The 21,252-nt window shown below is 42.1% G+C and overlaps 1 protein-coding gene across 3 annotated transcripts in view; it reads right to left on the reverse strand.

Annotated features, from left to right (window-relative positions):
- mtmr4 (myotubularin related protein 4) overlaps positions 1 to 16,011 on the reverse strand; it is a 67,750-nt gene extending 51,739 nt beyond the window's left edge. For 2 of the 3 annotated variants that reach the window (XM_078172379.1, XM_078172376.1), the window contains exons 1-2: positions 7,352 to 7,490; positions 6,256 to 6,356 (exon numbers count right to left, since the gene is read on the reverse strand). In XM_078172379.1, the coding sequence (XP_078028505.1) occupies positions 6,256 to 6,258 (3 nt within the window). In that variant the 5' untranslated portion in view covers positions 6,259 to 6,356; positions 7,352 to 7,490. Of the gene's footprint in view, positions 1 to 6,255; positions 6,357 to 7,351; positions 7,491 to 15,933 lie in introns of those variants that run through there. The other variant, XM_078172378.1, reaches the window with a different exon arrangement.
- Between the last annotated feature and the right edge of the window lie 5,241 nt (positions 16,012 to 21,252).

Below are 21,252 nucleotides of genomic sequence, written 5' to 3' on the forward strand. Positions count from 1 at the left end.
CACGGCAGTCAAATCATTAACAACAACAACCTGGAATGAACCCTCTGACTCCAACTACAACCCTCGCTGCAAGCTACTGGTGTCCAGTCAGTGCGTTTAAAAACAAGCACACACACAGGTGATGTAATCCTTATGTAAGCAGGTAACATCATATGGGGCAGTGACACAGGAACACCCATCTTTGCATGGTGTTCCCCACAACCCCACCAAGGTAGCATTACAATGCATCCTGGGTACTGAGGACAGGGTAAAACAACCCCATTGTCCTCGTTTCCATGCTTGCATTATCCGGCGAACAATACCGCAGCGTGAGTGGACAACAGTATGAACTCAATACTTCCCGTTTTGTTTCAGTGAAAAAGCCGGAGGCTGGGAAGCAATTAAACGCGGCTTCACAAGAAGGATTAAAGGGCTCATATTACCTGTGGAACAAACTGCTGGAACAAATGTCTCACATCCCACCTGAGAAAACAACCCTTAGATCAACAACAACTGAGGACAGACGGAAATATCATTAGCTGTGGCCACACAGCAACTTACAAATGACCTACTATTATAGTTTTACACCATACTCCTAAAAATAACAACTGCTTATTCATGTTGTACAAATATTACGAATGTCTGTGTATCTGCCCATCATAGAGTAACTTAAAGGAACACTTCACCCCCAAATCACCATTTGTATATCAATAACTCACCCTGTGTTAAGACTCCACATTGAACGAAGAATCCAAAAATGGAGAAAAGTAATGCAGAATTTAAGTCAAGTCAAAGAGGACCTGATTTAACATCAGCAAAACTATATCAAAACATCTGTTGACAAACTCACACACAACTTGTGCAGCATAATCCAAGTCTCATTTATCTAGTCGCATGCTCAGCACTTCCCAAAAAGGCAGCCCTTTCTGATAGGGAGATGAGAAACTGAAAATAAAACTTACCTATGCTCTCTTCAAAGCCAGACTCCACTGACAAAAATGGCAATTTTACCTTGCTGGATACGGGAGCTGCTGGTCTACCACTTCCTCGATCAGCTAGTTTATTTGAGTTATTGTGTTTCTTTGGAGTTTTAAAGGGTTAGTTTGGATTCATCAAAGTCAAACAAAAACAAACACTAACTAACTGATCGAGGCAGCAGTAGACCAGCACCTCCCATGTTCAGTGAGGTAAAATTACTGTTTTTGTCAATGGAGTCTGGCTTTGAAAGGAGCATAGAAATTTCAGCTTCAATTCTGTTTCCCATCTGATAGCACTGTCTGTTTGGGAGATATACAACTGAATAAATGAGACTTAGATTATACTGCACGAGTTGTGGGAGTTTGTAAACTGATGTTTTGGTATAGTTTTGCTGTTGTAAAACATGGTCCCCTATGACTGCAGTACATGAAGAACTTTTTCAGTTTTTGGACGCTTCATTCATCGTGGAGACGTGGGAAAAACAAAGTTTGCTTCACAAAGTCAACGTAAAGTGGGATGAATAACTGATATACAAATGGTTCTTTCGGGGGTGAAATATTCTTCTAACTTCAAATATGGGTTTTGCTGATCTCCAGTGATTGAACTGTTGCAGTGATGTAGAAGAGTACTCTAAGATGTCTTAAAACGTGGGTCTAGGACAGCACCTTAGATATATGTTGGTCTCGAGACTCTGTGAGCTCCAATCTCATGTCAGTTTCTTCCGTTAGTTACCTCTTCAGTACTTAGGCAGTTGTGCTGTCATCATCACGCAGCAACAAGTGCCATCTCTTCACAGTGATGACCATGGGCAGCATGACATCGACAAGTCTCAGCTCCTGGATGGAGTTTGAGGTTTGGTAAGACTCATTGGTTTGGTCAACTATTAGGAGTAGCCCCAGGTCAATGAAAAGATGCCTTTCAGAATTGTATGAAACTGAACTTTAACACAGGACTAGCCCAGGACTAACAGGGGTCTGCATCCTCATTTTACGCGCCTTGGTGGGCACATTATTTGTTCATCAGCCCCGCCATCAATTAAGCCCAGAGCTCGACTGTGTGTCCCATAAAAAGGCTGAGAGCTGGGCAGCTGGCCACGGTGGCATTCTGTGGACCCAGTTGACCAGAACCTCGGGACACACATCCTCCTGTTACACTTCCTATTTCTGTCCCATAAAAGCTGCGCCCATTAGTTTCAAGAGGACTTTGTCACTCATGTGGTCACTGCTTACCCTCTCTTAAAGCACTGTCCATCCCGGCTGAGGGACAATTACTCTGCATTCACTGAGAAACAGCAAAGTGACAGGTCCTAATGTGCAATTAAAAAGTATAATGGTGCTATTAATTCTAAAAAAGTATATTATAACATACATTATTTACCATATTCTATGCTAAAATTGCTGATGAGACATATAATATCCACAGTACAATGATTAGACCTATATGTTCATGCAATTATTTTAAAGGGACAGTTCACTCCCAAATTAAAATATACATGTTTTTCCTCTGACCTATGGTGTTATTTATAAATCTAGATTGTTTTGGTGTGAGTTGTTGGAGATATTGGCCGTAGGGATGTCTGCCTTCTCTCCAATATAATGGAACTAGACGGCACTCGGCTCGTGGTGCTCAAAGAGTCAAAAAAATACATTTGAGAAACTCAACAGCAATGTCTCTTTCCAGAAATAATGATCCAGTTACTTGAGAAAATCCACAGACCTTGTTGTGAGCAGTTTGATCCAGGAACTATTTTCTTTCTACCGAACTACACCCACCAATTGTATCACTGCACAGAAGGAAGAGTGCATCTACTGCTAGCTCACCTAGCACCACTGAGCTAGTTCAAGCCGCATTTCCACCACACACTCTTGATATAGTACCCTCAGAACAGTACGTAACCCATGACACATACCTAAGCCATAGATCTGTTTTGAGTTTCCATCACACAGTACTCTTTTACGTAGTTGCAGACTTGCAGTTGATACCAGACACCAATAATGCAGAGAAATGTCTGCACCTTGCTGGTCATCTACAGAATAGGGTTGTGTGAGATTTTCAGAGCATAAAAGAACAGGTTGGAGTGTTCAGAGCAGAGACAGGGTGTGTTGATTGATTCGTGACATCAACTCATGAATTGAATAAAATGAAGAACATATTCAACCCTTAAAGTTGCAAGTAGCTGCTGTCGGTACACTTTAAGGGGCACAGTCAATTAAGTTATTTTTTTTAAGTCTGTAGCTGTTGACTGTTGACTGCTAAAGATGGAAAGGCAGCAAAACATCCTTTCATGTTATGGTTATTGTTGACTAATGTGTGTAAAGTTACCACTATATGAACAGTAGTTACAGACCACTGTAGGGTGTTGATTCTCTATTGACCAATAAACAGACTACAGTGTTTCTAGCTCCACCTTTGGTATCGGATTAGTGAGCTAGGTACTGTACCTCAACTGAGGTATGGAAAAATGGAACAGAATTAAACGGTTCTACTAGTAGGTACTGGTCTGTGGATTATCTTGAGTAACCTGGTCACGATCTCTGTAAAGAGACATTGCTGTTGAGTTTTTCAAATGTATATTTCTGGTGTTTTGAGCACCACAAGTCGAGTGCCATCTAGTTTCACTATACAGGAGAGAAGGCAGACATCTCCGTGGCTGATAATTCCAACACTTGGCAACTTACACCAAAACAATCTAGATTAATGACCAGCGCCACAGGTAAGTTGAGAAATATTTGTTTTGGGGTGACTGTCCCTTTAAGCTCTGAGAAATGGAGTGCTTCAGTCAAATAAACTGGAAACACTGGTTAAGTCATCGCAGCACATACACTTCATAATTAGCTAAAAATAAAGTGCACAGCTTGCATTGCTCTTCTAAAATGTAAGTAGAGTTGTGACCTATAAATAGTCTTGCATCGTGCACGTCCTATTTGCTACGCTAGCTTTAGTGTAATTACAACCTTACGGACCCCGACTTCAGCATGATTAGACAAACAACTGCTTGTCTCATGTAGAGAAAAACCTGAGACTCAGCATTCCAAAAGAAACACTCTGAATCAGACACAAGTGCATGAAACAACTTGAAGCAGCACAATTACTCCTCCATCTACCTGCAGCAATTACTTTCATGACAATGTTACATAATACAAAAAACATTTAGTCTTAGTTTTGCGTCAGAGCTGAACAGACAGCAGCATCCACTAGAGGGCGAGATCCAAATTTAGTACTTACTCTAACAGAGGGATACCTTGGTCATCTTGAGGTGGACAGCTTCGCCACTCAACCACAGCCCAAACATTTTATTTCACATTTTGGCGATTAAGCCAAGGTTCACATTCAGTACAAATGTCACTGAATATGCATGTTGCAGTTCAGTGCGGTGCTTTAGGACATGCACATTCAATACTTTGAAATGTCACATATGAGCTTCTCCGTGCGATCTTAAGGTCAAAAGGTTGTGGATGTGCTCCAAAACAGAGAACTAAACATGAGACACGTGGCAGGCAGTTACATCAAAGACTGGTAACATCTGCAACACTTTAACTGATGCAGGGGCACGTTCCTGAATGAAACAAACAATGCAATAAAGTCGTAACCCTGCTGAGGAAACTGCTACTGCGGAGAAGAGGGATGCTGCCTGAGGACAGTCTACTTTCATTTACTCAAATTGCTGTTCCAAAAATCCTTGTTGAGTGCTGACTATGGCTGAATTGTTATTATTTATTTGCATACTTGTTGATTCATCTGTGCAGGGACCATGAAGAACCAGCAGGAGTCAGAGTAAGGCCCCGATCAGAGAGAGTGCCTTCAAGCAGCCTGGGTAGGCTTTTTAAAAATTATTTATTTTTTGGCTTTTTGACCTGTATTTGACAGGACAGGTAGTATGAAAGGGGGGGAGAGAGGAGGACATGCAGCAAAGGGCTGCACTCGTACTCGACCCTGGACCTCTGCTAAGGACTCTGCCTATATGGGGTGCAGGCTCTACCAGGTGAGCTACCAGGGCATCCCGTGCAATTGTTCTCAAAAAAAGCATCTTGATCGCTGCTTTTGTCTTGCTAAGCACCTCACTTTTTTGCCAGAGCGCTTTGAACATCTAGAGCTTAAAAAAACTTCCACTCAGAGTGAAATGAAGTGCCCAGTGTTATTGCCCTTTTCCCTCCATTGTCCAATCAGATGAAATGAGAAGCGGGCCTTCTTTAGTGGCAATGACAACACATGGTAGCATAACTAACGTTAGCCCCCTTTCTCTGAGGACCTAGGCAAGCTGCAAGACACACTAAACAAATTATAGCCTTTTTTTGGCTTTTAGCCTTCATTTTGACAGGATTGGGTTGGATTTGAAACCCGCTGCCATTACGGCAAAGATGTAGCCTTAGTGCATGGGGCGCCCACTCTATCAGGTAAGCTACAGGGCGGCCCATCCTCAACTACTTTCTAACATTTTACCATCTGTAGTTAGGCCCGACAGTTGACAGCAGATTGTCAAACTCGTCCAAAAATACGCCTTCAACCGACCATCATCCAGGCAAAGCTCCTGGACAGCTCCTGGACCAGCTGGTGGTACTCCCTGTGATTTCTCCTCTGACTGAGAGTCTCATGTACACACACAGATCTCCATTCTCCAAGTTCCCTCCACCTGTCTATTTTTAAACAGATTTTAAGGTACAGATCTGTGAGTTTAGTTCACAGCAAAATCGCGGTTAAGACAAAGATGGGTGCACAAAATGCGCTCTGTCTGATTGGGGTCTAAGGCAGCTACGATAATATGATCCCTCACAGGCTCCCCACTCCAAAACGTTGCCTTGAGGAGCCTTACCCGATGTCTGTGATGCTACATTTGTCCTTTTTTTAAAGCAATGCTAATCAGTATTTGTCTATTATATCATGATCTCATAAACACTTTTTTTTATTGCACATACATTTTATAAACAAGAGCAGACTACCTTACTTCATTACTGAAGTCGAAGTTTCTGATTTCTGATGGGCCAATATTATAAAGTATCATATATGGTAACTGCTGTGTGACAACAAAAAATTGCGCAATCATTTGTACAGCCCTAAGGCACATCTGGCAAGTTTATAAAGTGGCAAAAGTTTGAGCTGCGCATTTTGTCATTAAACATGTTGCGCCACATTGTGCTCTATTCAGGCCTGAAGGTGTTAGGTGCCATTTCCTGTGTCAAGGAGAAAAAGTCTTGCTATTTTACCTTCAGAAAGCATGTTGGGAGTTAAGAGCAGCACTCGTTTAAGAGTAGGTCAGGACTCTACAGCAGATATAAACAGTATACAGTGTGATTGGCTCACCATGCTGTCAGCCAGTGCTGTAGACAGTCGGTCTGGGCACTCCTCTTCAGATCCCTCCCTCTCCTCCTGTCTACTGGGCTCTGCCGTGCCAGTGATGGTTCCTGCCAACATAAAACACACTACCTTCAGACACTGGGTGTGTGTGGGCGGTTGCGGAGTGTGTGTGATTGCGTAAACGGCTGAATTCCAAAAACCAAAGCTTCCTTGGTTTAAAGTACAACAAGCAGAATGAAAGCTAAAATCAAAACATCTTATTTTTGAAAAGCCTGGATTTACTTTACATTTTTATCATTCACCACAAAATCCACCACAAAATCCCCACAATGCAACACCTCTCGCAAGACTGTGTTGCACAAAGAGCAATGGTTAACTTGGGACAAGGAGTACTCTCTATAAATCAGATCAAATGAATGCAAACACACTGCTGCAGACAGGCGTGCAAGCACACGTGAGAAGTCTGGAAACCTTGGAGCAGATTGACCCGACCTGACCTGTGGGAGAGACTCTGATTTACAGGAAATGCAAACTCAACATTCCTCATCAGATTGTGAGCAGCCAAACAGATAACTGGAGGTGTGGATGGCAAATTAGGACAAACTTCACAACTCTACCACACACACCTAACACACAGCAAGGTGCTCCAGAAGGGGCACACTGAGGTGGACCTCTGAAACTGAAATTAACTCTAACACTGGATATCTGAACCATGGCTGCACACAATAAAGCAAGACAATGAAGTGAAACATTGTGCAAACACTTAAATGACTGTCATGAAAAGTAACACTCTGATATTGCACTGCCTGCTCTTCCTGTGTATATACAAGCAGAGTCAGGAAGCTCGGTTTAATAAGAGAGTAACACACACAGGCAGCAAGACAAAACAGGCACATAGTGTTCACTTCCTTCTGTTTAGACTTAAACACAGTGGACACAAGGACACAACTTTAAACTGGATCAAAGTTCTTGCTGTTCGGTGCTCACTTCCCTACACTTCTTTTTTTTCCAGACACACCCCCTTTTGCACACAGCCCCACAAAAAGAAAAAATTACTACTCTCAACTCACAAAACACTGTTCCCAAAGTTGACTTCTCTTACCTGTACAAAGTGCTGAATCTGTTCACCACAAACTTTCCCTTGAAACTACTTTGAAAGGTTGAGTTAAAGCTCAATACCCAACAGAGTAGCAGTAGTCTTCGTCTCCCAAACACACACTGGTTGTAATCCAGTGCATGACATACCTTCCTCCCTCCCTCCCTCGCTCTGTCTCTATTGCTTACTCTCTTTCCCTCCCACTCTCTTAGTGCCAGGCTTCTCAAAGTGAAAGAAGCCGTACTACAGAGGACGGACTGTCCACATTTCACTCGACTCCACTTGTGACTCATTGTATCAAAAGTGATGGCTTTCATCGCTAATTGGACGTGAATGCTGAAACCACCACACGTAGGCAACCCGTCATAATTGCTTTCAATAAAGCACAATACCACACTCTGAGCAACATGAGTCACCTACTGACTCAACAAAAAGTATAGTGTCAGATAATTCAACTACAGAAAAAGAACTGACAAAGTAAATGTAACGAGGTGCAAGTTAACAAACACACTAATTAAGCAGAGAAACGATCAAGTAAAGGACGTCGAGAGATCAAACTAATAAAGCTGCGTTAACTGATGATTTGGCCACTTGGTGGCAGAAGAACTTCAGCGCAACCTGCTATATCATTGTCTTATATTGTGATGGCTAACATGTTCACTTGCAATTGACTGTGGTTGTGTTTCTTGCCATCCGATGAATGTAGGTCCAATATTGACTTTACTCGTTTGCCGGATTTGGACTCAACCAACCCCTGAGAAACCGATCTGGGGCCATACTCACAAAGCTTGCTACTACTAAGAGTTGCTCCTAGTGACAAAATTCTACGAACATTCTTAAAATTGAGACGCTGTCTTAGAATTTCACCTTAAAGTTAAAGGCGCTGTATGTAAGAATGTGGCCAAAACGGTTACTGCACTCAAATTCAAAATACTGCCGCGAGTCGTGTCCGACCCCCTCCCCTACAGATTCGAGGTTGCTGGACAGCAGCACGCTGGAGACTGATTTGTTTGCCCACGGGCGGCTGCCGTGGCAGGGCCGCGTCGCCGCGTCCTTGATCTTCGGTTTTCCAGCGGACCATTCGAGCAAGTCCAGCTTCTCTGCTGCAAACGCTGCTGCCGGGATACAGCTGAGGAGGAGCCGGCTGCCAATGCTATGTACCGGGACACTGCTAATACTGCTTGCCGTGCTGCTGTAGCTCAGTCGTAACTGGAACTGATGCTGAGACTCTACTGACTGTGTGACTGGTAGACAGCGGTGGGTGGCGCAACAGGCCAAAACACAAATTCAAAACATAAACATGATTTGCGGACTGTAAAAATGTTTTTTAAATGCAAATATTCTGGCTGTACTATTGTTGTCGGTGAGATCAGTATGTTATATGAACATTATTCCTTAGTCTCTGTGACATATTAGGATGATTTTACGACTATTTGCTTTAGATTTCTTACATATAGCTCCTTTAAGACTAGGTCCCTGTAAAGACATAGTTATTCACCAAGTAGCTTTGGTAGCTCTAACTGCCTCTCTGTGCACCGTGCTCACGTGTGCGCACTTGCGCGTGAGACCAGCGAAAGCACGTGAACACACACGAACGTGGTGCCCATGTCTCATGGTGTCGTGCAAGCACGCACACGTGAATGTGGTGCACAGAGAGGCAGTTAGAGCTACAGGCTACAATGAGGCTAAAAACAGAGTTCAAATGACGTTTTTCCAAACAACTTTTTATGTCGGGGCTTCAGGACACTTGGATCACTACGGACGAGCAGTATGGAGATATTTTGTGGTTTCAATTATGTGTTTTTGGACGTTTGAATCTGGGGCGCCGTAAGCCTCCATTAGGTGGAGTTGTGCTGCTACCCCCTCTCCCCTTGGATCTCTGCAAGTGTTGCGAGGACTCTAAAACTTCACCTGAGCCTCCCTCGGGATATGGGTGAGTAGATAATGGCTGAATTTTCATTTTTGGGTGCACTACCCCTTTAAAAGAGCTCCTAAGGTGAAAAACTGTTTGGAGCAGAGAGGAGAACTTTTAAGAGGTTAAAGAGTTTCTTAAGCGGAGGAGAAAATGGTGGAAACACAAAGAGGTAAGAGAAGTATTCTTCAAACGCTGGATGACAGTGAGTTAATGAAATGCTATGTATTCGATTGTGCAAGGATAATATTTGTGGTCGATCTCATTAGGGATACGCACACATTTCCCACCCAACGCAATAATGCTAAAACGCCAGAAATAAAATGATCACAACACTAAGATATTTTTTAAAAACTGGAAAAATGCAACAGTGCAGCAGTGATGACTTTGGTCTGTCTCAACCTTCTATCAGCAGAGTGATCACAGTAACAATGACAGCACGTTCACAGTCAGCAGTTCATTTTATTTCCACTGGGTGTCCACATCTTGCAGGCTCACAAAAGGGTGTGGCTGTGGCAACCAATCACACCTGTTAAGTAAGTACATCATACCTAGCCTCACATAAAGTGAAGAGCCTGGTTTCCATTCACTCTGAATTTTGTCTCGATTCTGGTTCCGGTCTAGAGAGTGGATCCGGAATTCACCAAATTCACCAAAGTAAAAGTGTTCACCAAAGTAAAACTTTAAATTCTGGTGCACCATCGATTTACAATAAAAGAAAAAGCTTAACTTAATGGCTTGGGGCTTTTCTTGTAAATTATATTCTTTAAATTAAAAAGTTTCACCGCATTTTTATTAGCTTGGTGCTTTTATTTTGACGGAAAGGCGCATCCATCGAATTCCGGATCCTGTCTCTCTCGCCCTGGTTCCGGTTCCTTACCAAAACGGCCACTAAACAGCCCCAGACTACATCATACCTAGCAACAGGGTCAACCACACCTCCTCGCTAAGGTAAAAGTTTCTGTCCCTTCCTTACTCGGAGTTGCACTGAGAACATTCCTAAATCACTCCTAGGCTAGGACTCCTTACTAAAAATGTTTAGGCTAAGTTAGGCGCTCTGTGAATATGGCTCCTGGATCTTAAGCTAAGATGTTCACATGCTAGTTGCTCACTTTGTATGCAGGTTGGTTCTGGGCAGGTAGTGTAAAACAGGTGCCTGATGCTATCTGAACCAGGGCTGTAGCAATCAAGTCTGGTTTGGTCTGGCGTCCAGTCTCAAGACCCCTTTTTCGGGTGTCTTGCACTTGTTTTGGTCTCATGCCTTGTTGGACTCTGAATTGTCTTGGTCTCAGGTTGCTCTGTTTGCAGTCTCTCAACCAACACTGCTGTGTTTTACACAAGCACAGCATGCTAGCTTGGCTAATAGCAAATACAAATGCATATTGCAGCAACGGGCTGAAGCACTGTACTGCAGCCTCTATGTATAAGTCTAGGGTTTAACTGTTTAGCTTAGTTTTAGGGATGCACCGAATATTCGGTAACTGAATATATTCGGCCAAATATTGCAAAAAAAACACACATTCGATATTCGGTGGAATAACTGAAAAGCAAGGCCGAATAATAGCGGTGTGTTTTGATAACGCAATCAAACAGTGTGCGGTGACGGACGGAGTAAAATGTCGTCAGTGTGCCGATGTTTTACTCCGTCCATCACTGCACTCGCATTTGCGACTAAAAATAGTTTTGTGCGAGCAAAATAAATCATTCAGCTGTGTGAGTACAGATTTCAACCAGCAGCAGAAATGAAAGGCGAATCTCGCCGGTTGTGGGTTGAACGGGAGTCACAGACACAGACAGGAATGTATTCCTGTCAAATTCGGCGGCCATAGTACTTCGCGGCGCAAGATAAGGCTTACCAGCGACGGAGAGGTCCGGCTCCAATAATGTCCTCTTCTTGGCGTCATGACTGCCCAAAAGTACCTGGACAGCCGAGCCGTGGCAGTGCACAGGTATGTGGTGTGTCAGAGGAGAAACGAGCCGTTCACATTTCTCTCTCTGTGGCAGGTAACGGTCCACAAACCTCTTTACTTCTTTACTTATGGAGGGACTGCTCTTTACTTGTCAGAGGAGGAGGGTGGCTGGTTGATTTTTATTTTATTTATTTATTTTATTTTGACCCCCCCTATGTTAATCACTTATTGATGCTGTTTTTGAAGTATGAATAAGTCAACAAGTAATTTATTCCACTGAACTATCATTGATGTATTATAGAAAAGTGATTTATCTTTTTATAAATGACAAAAGGCACATCTGCCTCATTTTCGCTGTGGTATCGTGATACTACTCAGAACCATGATATTTTCACTGGTATCGTACCGTGGGTCCCAATTTTGGTACCATGACAACACTAATCTGGAGGGGGTTCATCTGCAAAAACTAATGAAAAACTAAACAACGGTATTCGGTATTCCGCCAAGTGTTTAATTTTATTCGGCTTCGGCCACAAATATTCATTTCGGTGCATCCCTACTTAGTTTGCCATGTATTATGAAATTTGTCTAATTCTTGTTAACTCAACTACCTTTGGACTTGGTCTTGAGTTGCACTCCAGACCTGAGGGGTGTGCCACAAAGTCATATTAGTGGGTTAGTGAGGTAAACTGAGTCTAAAACCAGAGTTTTCAATCCTACAAAGTTGGCTGTCTTAACCTTGCTCGATCGCCATGGCAAATCATGCTGCGGATCTAACCTGGTCGGGGCCTCACCGCTCCTTCAAGTAATGTCACGATAGTGAACATTTAGCATATGAGCGATACAATGTGAAATGTACCTTATTTTACTTGTTAAGCAGTAACGTTACATGCAACCTAACAAAGCCATGCAATTACAGTAGTGCATACTATGTATCACGTTGCTTTTTTTTTTCTTTTCTTTTTAAACACCAGAACCTACAGTACACCAGTGCAGCAGAAAATCTGAGTAAGAATACTGATTTATTTTCTTTGCAAGATTGTCGTTGCTTTCAGTGAACTACTGAATGTGTCTATAGTGTTCTCTGGATCATCTGCCCACACTGGCTCTAAAATAAGCTTTGAATAAAACCACAGAAAGCATACATCACTAGTTCACTAGTATTAATTAAGATGACATTTACTTGCATACGACATGTGGTAAAAAAACACCATAACATTACCTTACAATGGATTATGCTTTTATATTTGGTCCTGATTTGGTGAAGTCCGTTTTATACTGCTGGTATATTTCAACTAATAGAACACCAATTAGAAAACCTATTAGCCTATTGGTACTTATCACAGTTACAGCTGCCACAGTTTTTTGATCTTCAGGTGGTGTTGCTCTTCCGTCCTCTTGTATGCTCTCCCCATGTGCTACAACAGCTACTACAGCATTTTGTTTTGATACGTTGGCATAATGTTTTATTTTCCCGGTTTTAACAATAGCCAGATTGGAAGAACTTCCTGTGATTGGTCCATTTTACACTAGAAACAACCTGACCCATGGCTCAGTTTGACTTGGACTGAGACCACCCCTTTTTGTCTGACCAAAGTTTGGCTGTTTGGTCCAGGGGAGGTTTCACATCTGTAATTTTGGTTTGGCTTAAACTGAAAAGTCCGAAAGTCCAGACCAAACAAGTTACGCATGACAAGGCCCTTAAAGCTGAGCAGCTCTAGAGAGGTATCAACGCGCAGCGCTGCATGTTAGCCATGCAATTAGTGCTTTTGAATAATATTCATCTGTATTTTTACAATATGTGCAAACTTTTATTTCTCAAATAACTCCCCTGGAACTGTTAATCACTGTGGTTATCAAGGTGTGTGAGCAAAATTGCTATTTTCTCCATCATGGCACATTTGGTGGATGAACTCATGGAAGAGGGTACATTGTCTAATATATAATCCAAAATTCTTTCATCTTGTTTAGTCTCTCTCCCCAGAAACAAAACAGTAATGAGACAGACACACACACACACACACACACACACAGTCTGTCAGTCTGTTTTGCCAAAGTTTTAGGGACTTTTTATCAGCTGAAAAAAACAGGTTGTAATTCAAAACACTAATCACATTGTGCTATGACTTCTCCCTTATCAATCTAACACCAGTTATAGGAATTTCCTGTGAAAATAAATAACACACTGGAGGCTGCAGCCTGGGCGGTGACACTATTACTTTTTTTTTTTTTTTTAAAACACAATTAAATGTCTTGTCAAGGAAACAACGCTCAGATTCCAAACACACAGTAGACAGGAGGGTGTGTACCTCTATATAAAAGGTGAAGTGTTACTATTAATTCCAGGTGCCACACCTTCCTCAGCATTAGGCATACTTATGCATGTCAAATCCTGCCTTCAGATACGCTGCCAGTGCTGCTGCTGCTGTGCACTGTACATATCACTCATTCATTAAACTAACAATACATACCTGACCATTTTAATTACAGCTGCTCAGAGTGCCTTCAATTCATATCAGCTATAGAACTGAGTATTGCGTGAAACATTTCTATGCTATTATTGATACCTGGGTTTCTGTAGCATTATGATAATTGTTTTGATAAATCACTTTGAGGCGTATAAAATTGTTACTGTGCAAAAACATTTCTCCTTTTTACATTTAACAAAACCACCACAATCATCTCAAAAGTTACGCTTTTCTTAAGACAAACTTCAGAATACTTTGTCTAAATAAAATACAGTTTAAATTTGACTTTTTTTTAATACAATGAAGAAATAAGCAAAAAGAATGGGAATCTGTGGAAGCATCCAGTGTCAGCTTGGGTTACTCTGAATATTCAACACTATGGACACAGCTATGGGCTTTGACATAAAGATAAAGTTTAGGCATCTGAGGAAAGGGGTGATGGAAGCTTGTTCGGGTGTAGGTGATGATTGCCTGTGAAGCCTTTGGTATTTTTCAACGGGGGCTGTATTTTCAAATGTTGCTGTATCTGAGTGATTAATGGGAACACATTTTTTTCAAATTGGTTCAGTGCTGAGTGAGAGCACTGCAGCTGGCAGCTACTAAACAGGCTGCAACGTAACATTAATGGGCAATTGTGCACCGTCAATGTACGTCCACTAAAAGTGGTTGTTTTTGCCACTGACAGGCTCAGATTATTATTCTGACAACATTATGGAAAAGATCCCTACTGAGATAGACCTCTATGTTAAAGAGTAAGATCCTTTTGTTTAATCAGAAGCCCTGAAATCGCCATCGCCAAACCCACCAGACTCTACCTTGATAATCAGTAATTTTATCATCATAAAACACACTAATTTCAAAGTCAACAGAAACAAAATTAAACTCACAAAAAACATCTTGGTTCATCTTTCCACTGTTTCAGCAATCACTAACTCTCTCAGTCTGGTAATTATGGCGATAGTGGTTTCGGGGTTAATCAAAAAGTTTTTACTCTTTAACGAAAAAGGTCTGTTACAGTAGGGATCCTGTCCATAATGTTGCCGGACACTTATTATAACACTTGAGCCTGTCAGTGACAAAAACAAACACATTTAGCTGATCATCCCTCCAGCGTGTTCTGGGTCTGCCCCAGGGCTTCCTACCAGTGGGACATGCCTGGGAAGTCTCTATCAGGAGACGCCAAAGGGGCATTCTGATCAGACACCTGAACCGCCTCAACTGACCCCTTTCGACGCGAAAGAACATCGGAGTAGAGCCGCTTGGGGCCTTGGCAACACCTTGGGCTTCCCAAAGAGTGGCTGGAAAGCGTTGCTGGGGAAAGGGAGGTCTTGAGTGCTTTGATTAGCCTGCTATCCCCACGACCCGTCCCCGGATAAGCGGATGAAAATGGATGGATTGATGGATCGATGGATACACTGATCGTGCCCAAGTGGTTACACTGCAACCAGCTGCACCACTCTCGCTCAATACTGGACCAATTTCAAGTAGCTCCAATTAGTTAGGTAGGGCGTATACATGGGAAAATAAGGTCCAGGCTGAAAAATACTGCCCGCTGCATGACTCCTTTAAGCTTTTCATCCTGTTTGGCTGTTCATGTTTTGCTTACTCTTGTTCTTATTTTATATGTTGTGTTTTTTTTAATGGTCAACTGAACACCAGGCTGAGAGACAACTGTTGTAACCTAGCCTTTTAGCTAACTCTGGTACATTGACACTGATGTTGATCAACGTGCATTGTCCCTGAGGTTAGGATGACATTTCCAGCACCAGTTTCTCTTCCTCATAAGTATAAAATACATTCCTAGTTCAGTGGGGGAATTCTCTGGTTCTTTCCACTTAAAAACCAGTCCATCAAACTGGAATTTCCCAGCCTTGCCGGTGAGACTGTTAGCCTCACTAGAGCAGTGAATAACAGGTGCTGTTTGCCTCGTGAACACAACAGGTGTGAACATATGATAACAGGGATGAAGTTACCACACATGTAAGGTGAAAGTGAAAGCAGACGACAGCCTCACTACATGCTGGCACTGAACCCGGAGGCGACTAGTTGACAAACCGAAAGTGTGCGTGTGAGTGTACGTGTGTGTGTGCGGTGTTTGCAAACGTTAGCATCATGCTAGCTGCCGGATAGCAACATTACTACAGGCTCGCCTGTCAAAGTCCCTCATTTGCCAACAGAAAACGACACAGCGGCTCAAGGTTCACACGTAAAACACAAGTCTGACAGCGTGAGAACATGTCACACACGATACATTATTCAGAAGTTACTTCGTTTTAAAATATAAATCGAGTTACTCACTCAGAAAGAATCAGCTGACACAACGGTGACTCAGTAGACTACTAGACTTCCGCATTCTTGCGTGATGACAACAGCGCCGGCCAATAGTGAGGAAGAAAACTGAACATTCTCGACCAATAACTTACGGAACTCGTACCAGCCAATTAGGATGGACAACAGTCAAACAAGTGAATAGCACACACCCACAGCAGAGCCAATCAGATGCCACGTAGCTCCTAAAGCGCACCAATAGAAAATCACAGCGCGGCACGCTGGATACACACATACACAGTGCAGTACGTGCGTTCAGTCACTGCCCGGCAGCGCTTGTGACATATTCTGAACAATAAATAAATACACAATAGAGTCCAAAAGTCTGAGACCACACTGAAAATCTGTGATATTTTCACGTAAACCTGAAAACAAGCAGAACATTTGAGGATCAGGAAACTTTTAAGAGGTTATGACATGTAAAATGAAGAAGAAATGTTTAAGATCCTGCATCAAATTTGTGGCACTGAGAGCTCAACTGCTTTGTACAAAAGGTCAGATTTCCCTTACCTGTGTCCAGTGGCATAGTGGTAGTTCATGAGGTGGGTGTGCTACTAGGTGGATGGGTAGGTTACCAAGTATTCTCTCCTATATCATCCTGAGACTTGAACTTTTGTTTGGTATCAATTTTTAATTTGTCCCTTTGGAATCGGTAGGATCTGATAAGTCTAAAAAACGAAATATTGTCAATGACAATAAAGTCCCAGTATCCTCAAATGAAACAGTCCCAATGTCCTCAGACAAGATGATAAAGTCCCAATGTCTTCAAAAGAGTACTTACTAATCAAACTACAAACACTAATAATCATAAATAAACAAGTTTCTGCCATAAAATGTGATCAGGTTTTGGCTACAGGCTGAGTTGGTAGAGATGGCTGCCATCTTGTTTTTACCTGGATTAGTGTATTGTGCTCTTACTACCACTAGATGGCACAAAAAGGTGTCCACGAACGAGGACAACAGGAGTGAAGTTTAAGGTCAAGTAAACCCAAAATGCGATGTTCTTATTTGAGGAGGACACAAGGTCTCAGGAGGATATATTCCAATTACGTTTTGGTTGATTGGAGGGTATACTGTAAAAGGCCAGAAGAGGTGGGTATACCCAGTGGTGTAGTGGAGGGTAGACGCTGGTATACCCACTCCTTTTTCTGGCTGTCTACAGTATACCCACCTATCAGCCCAAAAGTCATTGGATTATGTAGGAGAGTATATCCACTTCCTCCTGGGTAACCTACCCATCTGCCTCATAGTACATCCACCTCATCAACTACTACTACACCCCTGGGTGTAACCGGTATACCTGCGTATACTCTCCACTATACCATTGGTCGTATCCCTTCCATTGAAGCATGTGTTCAGATGAGCTCATCTGAGGTTCATTCAAGTAACTTAACTCACAGCCAGAGTTCACCTGGTCTAAATACGGCTGTGCCTCAAGTTTCCAGTAAATCATGAGTAGCATTGTGATAGTAAAAAACGTGGCATCAGAACTAAGCGAAAGTGGCAGAAGTCAAATTGTTAGTCTCAGCAAAGAGGGGTTCTCTCAGTGTCAAATTATCGCTAGACTAAATGTTTCTTACGGGGGCAGTAAATGGAAACGCTTTGCAAGAGCTACTTGACTGGTTGTGGCTCAGGAGGCAGAGAGGGTAATGGTGTGATTCCCAGGCTGCAAGTTGCCTGATCTCAGCCTCACTGAACATTTATGGGGGCACTTGAAGACTGAGGAACATTCTGTGACATCGCAAGAAGCCCTTTGAAACATTGTCAAATCTTGCTGGGATAACATGGGTCATGGGGTTGTGCCCAACTTTGTGGAGTCCATGCCAGCTCAAGAGCATGCTGTCATAAAAGCATAAGGGGAACAAATACAAGGTATTCTGAAATTAATATTCACTTTTCAAAGACTTGTCTTTTTGCTCAAATTGACAGCCTGATATCATCATTTATTATGAGAAACAACTGCAAAATAGAAGCATCTTGGTCGGTGGTCTCAGACTTTTGAACCTTACTGGACATAAAAAATGTTGGGGGTCACGGGGGGGGGCTGGAGTCTATCCCAGCTGACATTGGGCGAGAGGCAGGGTACACCCTGGACAGGTCACCAGACTATCACAGGGCTGACAAATAGAGACACACAACCATTCACACTCACATTCACACCTACGGACAATTTAGAGTCACCAGTTAACCTGCATGTCTTTGGACTGTGGGAGGAAGCTGGAGTACCTGGAGAAAACCAAGGAGACACAAGGAGAACATGCAAACTCCACACAGAAGGGCTCCCCACCAGGAACCCTCTCGCTGTGAGGTGACAGTGCTAACCACTACACCACAGTGCCACCCACATGCATATTAATATGTATTAATATATATTAATATGCACATAAGGTGTGAATGCACCAGACTGAAACAAGTGTGAAAGCAGTGGTAATACTCCCTTGTATAGATAGGTGGTGGGCATTTCTGGCTATTTTCTGACATTTGACACACAATTAATCAATGAATACAAAAAAATGATTTATGGATGAATCTTAAATGAAAACAAAAGTAACTTGCAGAGACAGTCTGACCACTTCTGGTTCAGAATTTTCATTTGAAGCACATAACTTAAAAGTGACAGAACTTCTGCAAACTTATCCCAGCCAACATTTGTATGTGGGGCCCATGTGGGTACTAAATGGGCTGGAAAATGGGCCCTATATGGGATTGTCCATGAGCTCCATATTGACCCCATGCCAATTGCTCACATTGGTGGATTTACCTAAGTGGACTCCATATGGGTTATGCGAGGGCTACCTGTGTAGCAACTGTGTATGGGCCTAAAATGGGCACCTTATCTGGGGATCACTTAGGTAAACCCACCTTGTGGGCGATTGGCATGGGGCCATTATGGAACCCATTAACAATCCCATATAAGGCCTATATTTCAGCCCATTTACTACCCACATGGGCCCCACATACCACTGCTGGCTGGGATGGAACAAGTAACCACATGAGCCTTATCTTATGGCGCTCCCTGACTTAGACATTAGTATGTGGGTATACATACATCTGTTTACAGCACTGTAGCTGGGGACAGACACTATTTTTGTTCATCTACCTTGTCTATAACTGCCTGGACCTGACCTGACCTCACACGCTCTCCGATACCAGTCAGCAGGCACACAACACCTCACTCCTGTGTTTGTTACAATCTGCTGACGTTTTTCCCTTCACACGTTGACTGATTGATATTATCTGATGATTAAAAACACATACAACACTGCAAAACAACAAAACAACACATCAACAATTGCAGACAATAGAGTCAACATAGCAGGTGGCAGGTTGTTCTTGTTTTGTTGGTCATAAAAAGTTAAAAATTAAAATTGAATATCCTACATGGTGCTTTATCACCATTTCTTTAAGGTCACTGTAAATGTGCTCTGTGAAGCTACCACGTGTAAAGTTGCTACAACTGTCTCTTAGTAGTGAAATCAAGTACTTTGGTACCATGTTTTTGATATCAAAATATCAAATATATCCACAGTAGGGACAAATGGGAGAAAGAAAGCAAAATACAATTACCAAAAGAGGACTGGTTTAACATGCAACATACAGCAAACAACCACCAGCTTCAGATGTGGAAAGAATTTTGTTGGAAGAACATACTCTAATTTTTCATCACTCCTAAGACAAAAAGTAAATCTACATCGGTACAACAGGCATGCAGACAAAGTACCCCCCATCATGGCAACAGTACTCCCCAATGGCAGTGGCCCCCCAGCAGAAAAATGCACCATGCCACACTACAAAAACTGTTTACAAATGGCCTGTGGAGCGTGACAAAAAGCTCAGGTACAACCCAGGTCCCAGTCTGCTCAAGGATTCTTGTGATGTGCCGGTACCCCAGATGTACCCCTAATCCAAGGTGGGGCCTCCTTGGATGGGACTTGGCTCTGACCCGTCGAGGCATAGACACAGGATCTCTGGGAGTGTTTCCCGGCAGAACAATGCATTGGAACAAAATAATCAGTTATTCACGTCACCTGTCAGACACTATCTAAATCTCTTGATGGTCATGGAAAACATGTGTTTCAGGTGACTGCTAGGATGCGTACTGGGATGCCCTCAGTGACACTCCAGTTCTGTTTTGTTTTTGTTTGTTTATTCGGTGAAAATGTACTCTAATAAAGCAATAACATTCAAGTTAAAAAAAAAAAAAATCTTTTATGATCTCTTAATTACAGGCTGTTTTTTGTCATTACTTCAATGTGAGAGCCCTAATAACACAAGGAATTATTAACATTAATTTATATGTTGGAAAGTTCTGGATTTACTTAGTGATCTCACAGCACATGAACCCTTGTCTGATTGTTTCATTAAGGCAGCATTACTCCCTCTGGTGGTGGAAATCAGCAAAGCAGAGGAGGGTTTCAGAGGAACTGTTGTGGACAAGATTATCTATCAATACCACAACCAACCTAGGCTGTACCTGTGGAGTCAACACTTGGGGGACCAAATGTGTTTGGGGTCCACTGCCACCCAGTTTGAAAAATAATTTCCCATTACATAAGTTATCACAAGGAAGTACACAGTATACAGTATATTATAGAAATAAGCAATAAAAGCTTGTTCTGTCACACATAAACTACACATGCAGTTCAACATAAATGACTGACATTTCATGTGAGCTGTTTGATAAATATAAATATAACATAATAAAGAAATTACTATCTATTATTATTGTAACCTATTCTTGTCCTACTTCCAACATAGTTATGTGTGTACATTAAAAAATTGAAAATGGCTATGCTCTCCGTTCTCAGAACATGTTCTTACTGCTCCTTATATGTGGAATCTTCTGCAGAAGAACTTAAAGTTGCACTTTGGTTCCTCTCGGACATTTCAAAGCACCATTGCAGGATTTGTCTACACAATCTTCTATATGCCAATGTGTAGTTGCTGTTTTTTGCGTTTTTATGGTTAATTTCTAGCATATATTAACATACTTTTTGGCTTTTCCTTGTAGTAACCTTTTGTGTTTTATATTGCTTGTTTTAGAGCTGTACATTTTTATTCAGTACTTTTGTCCTGTGTTGTCTGTCTGTCACTTATGTTGCTGCCTGCCTTTTAATCTCAAGAGGTTTTTCTGGTTGAATAAAAGTTAAATAAATAAACAAAAAATTAATGTTGGTTGAAAATGCCTGTGAACCATTGTTGGTCACTAGGTGAATGTATGACTAATTAACTACAAGGAACTTCATTGTGACAGCTCAGCTCAGTCTCTCAGAAATGCTTGTAATGGAC

This window comes from Epinephelus lanceolatus, chromosome 11 (assembly GCF_041903045.1).
Source record: "Epinephelus lanceolatus isolate andai-2023 chromosome 11, ASM4190304v1, whole genome shotgun sequence".
Taxonomy (NCBI): Eukaryota; Metazoa; Chordata; class Actinopteri; order Perciformes; family Serranidae; genus Epinephelus; species Epinephelus lanceolatus.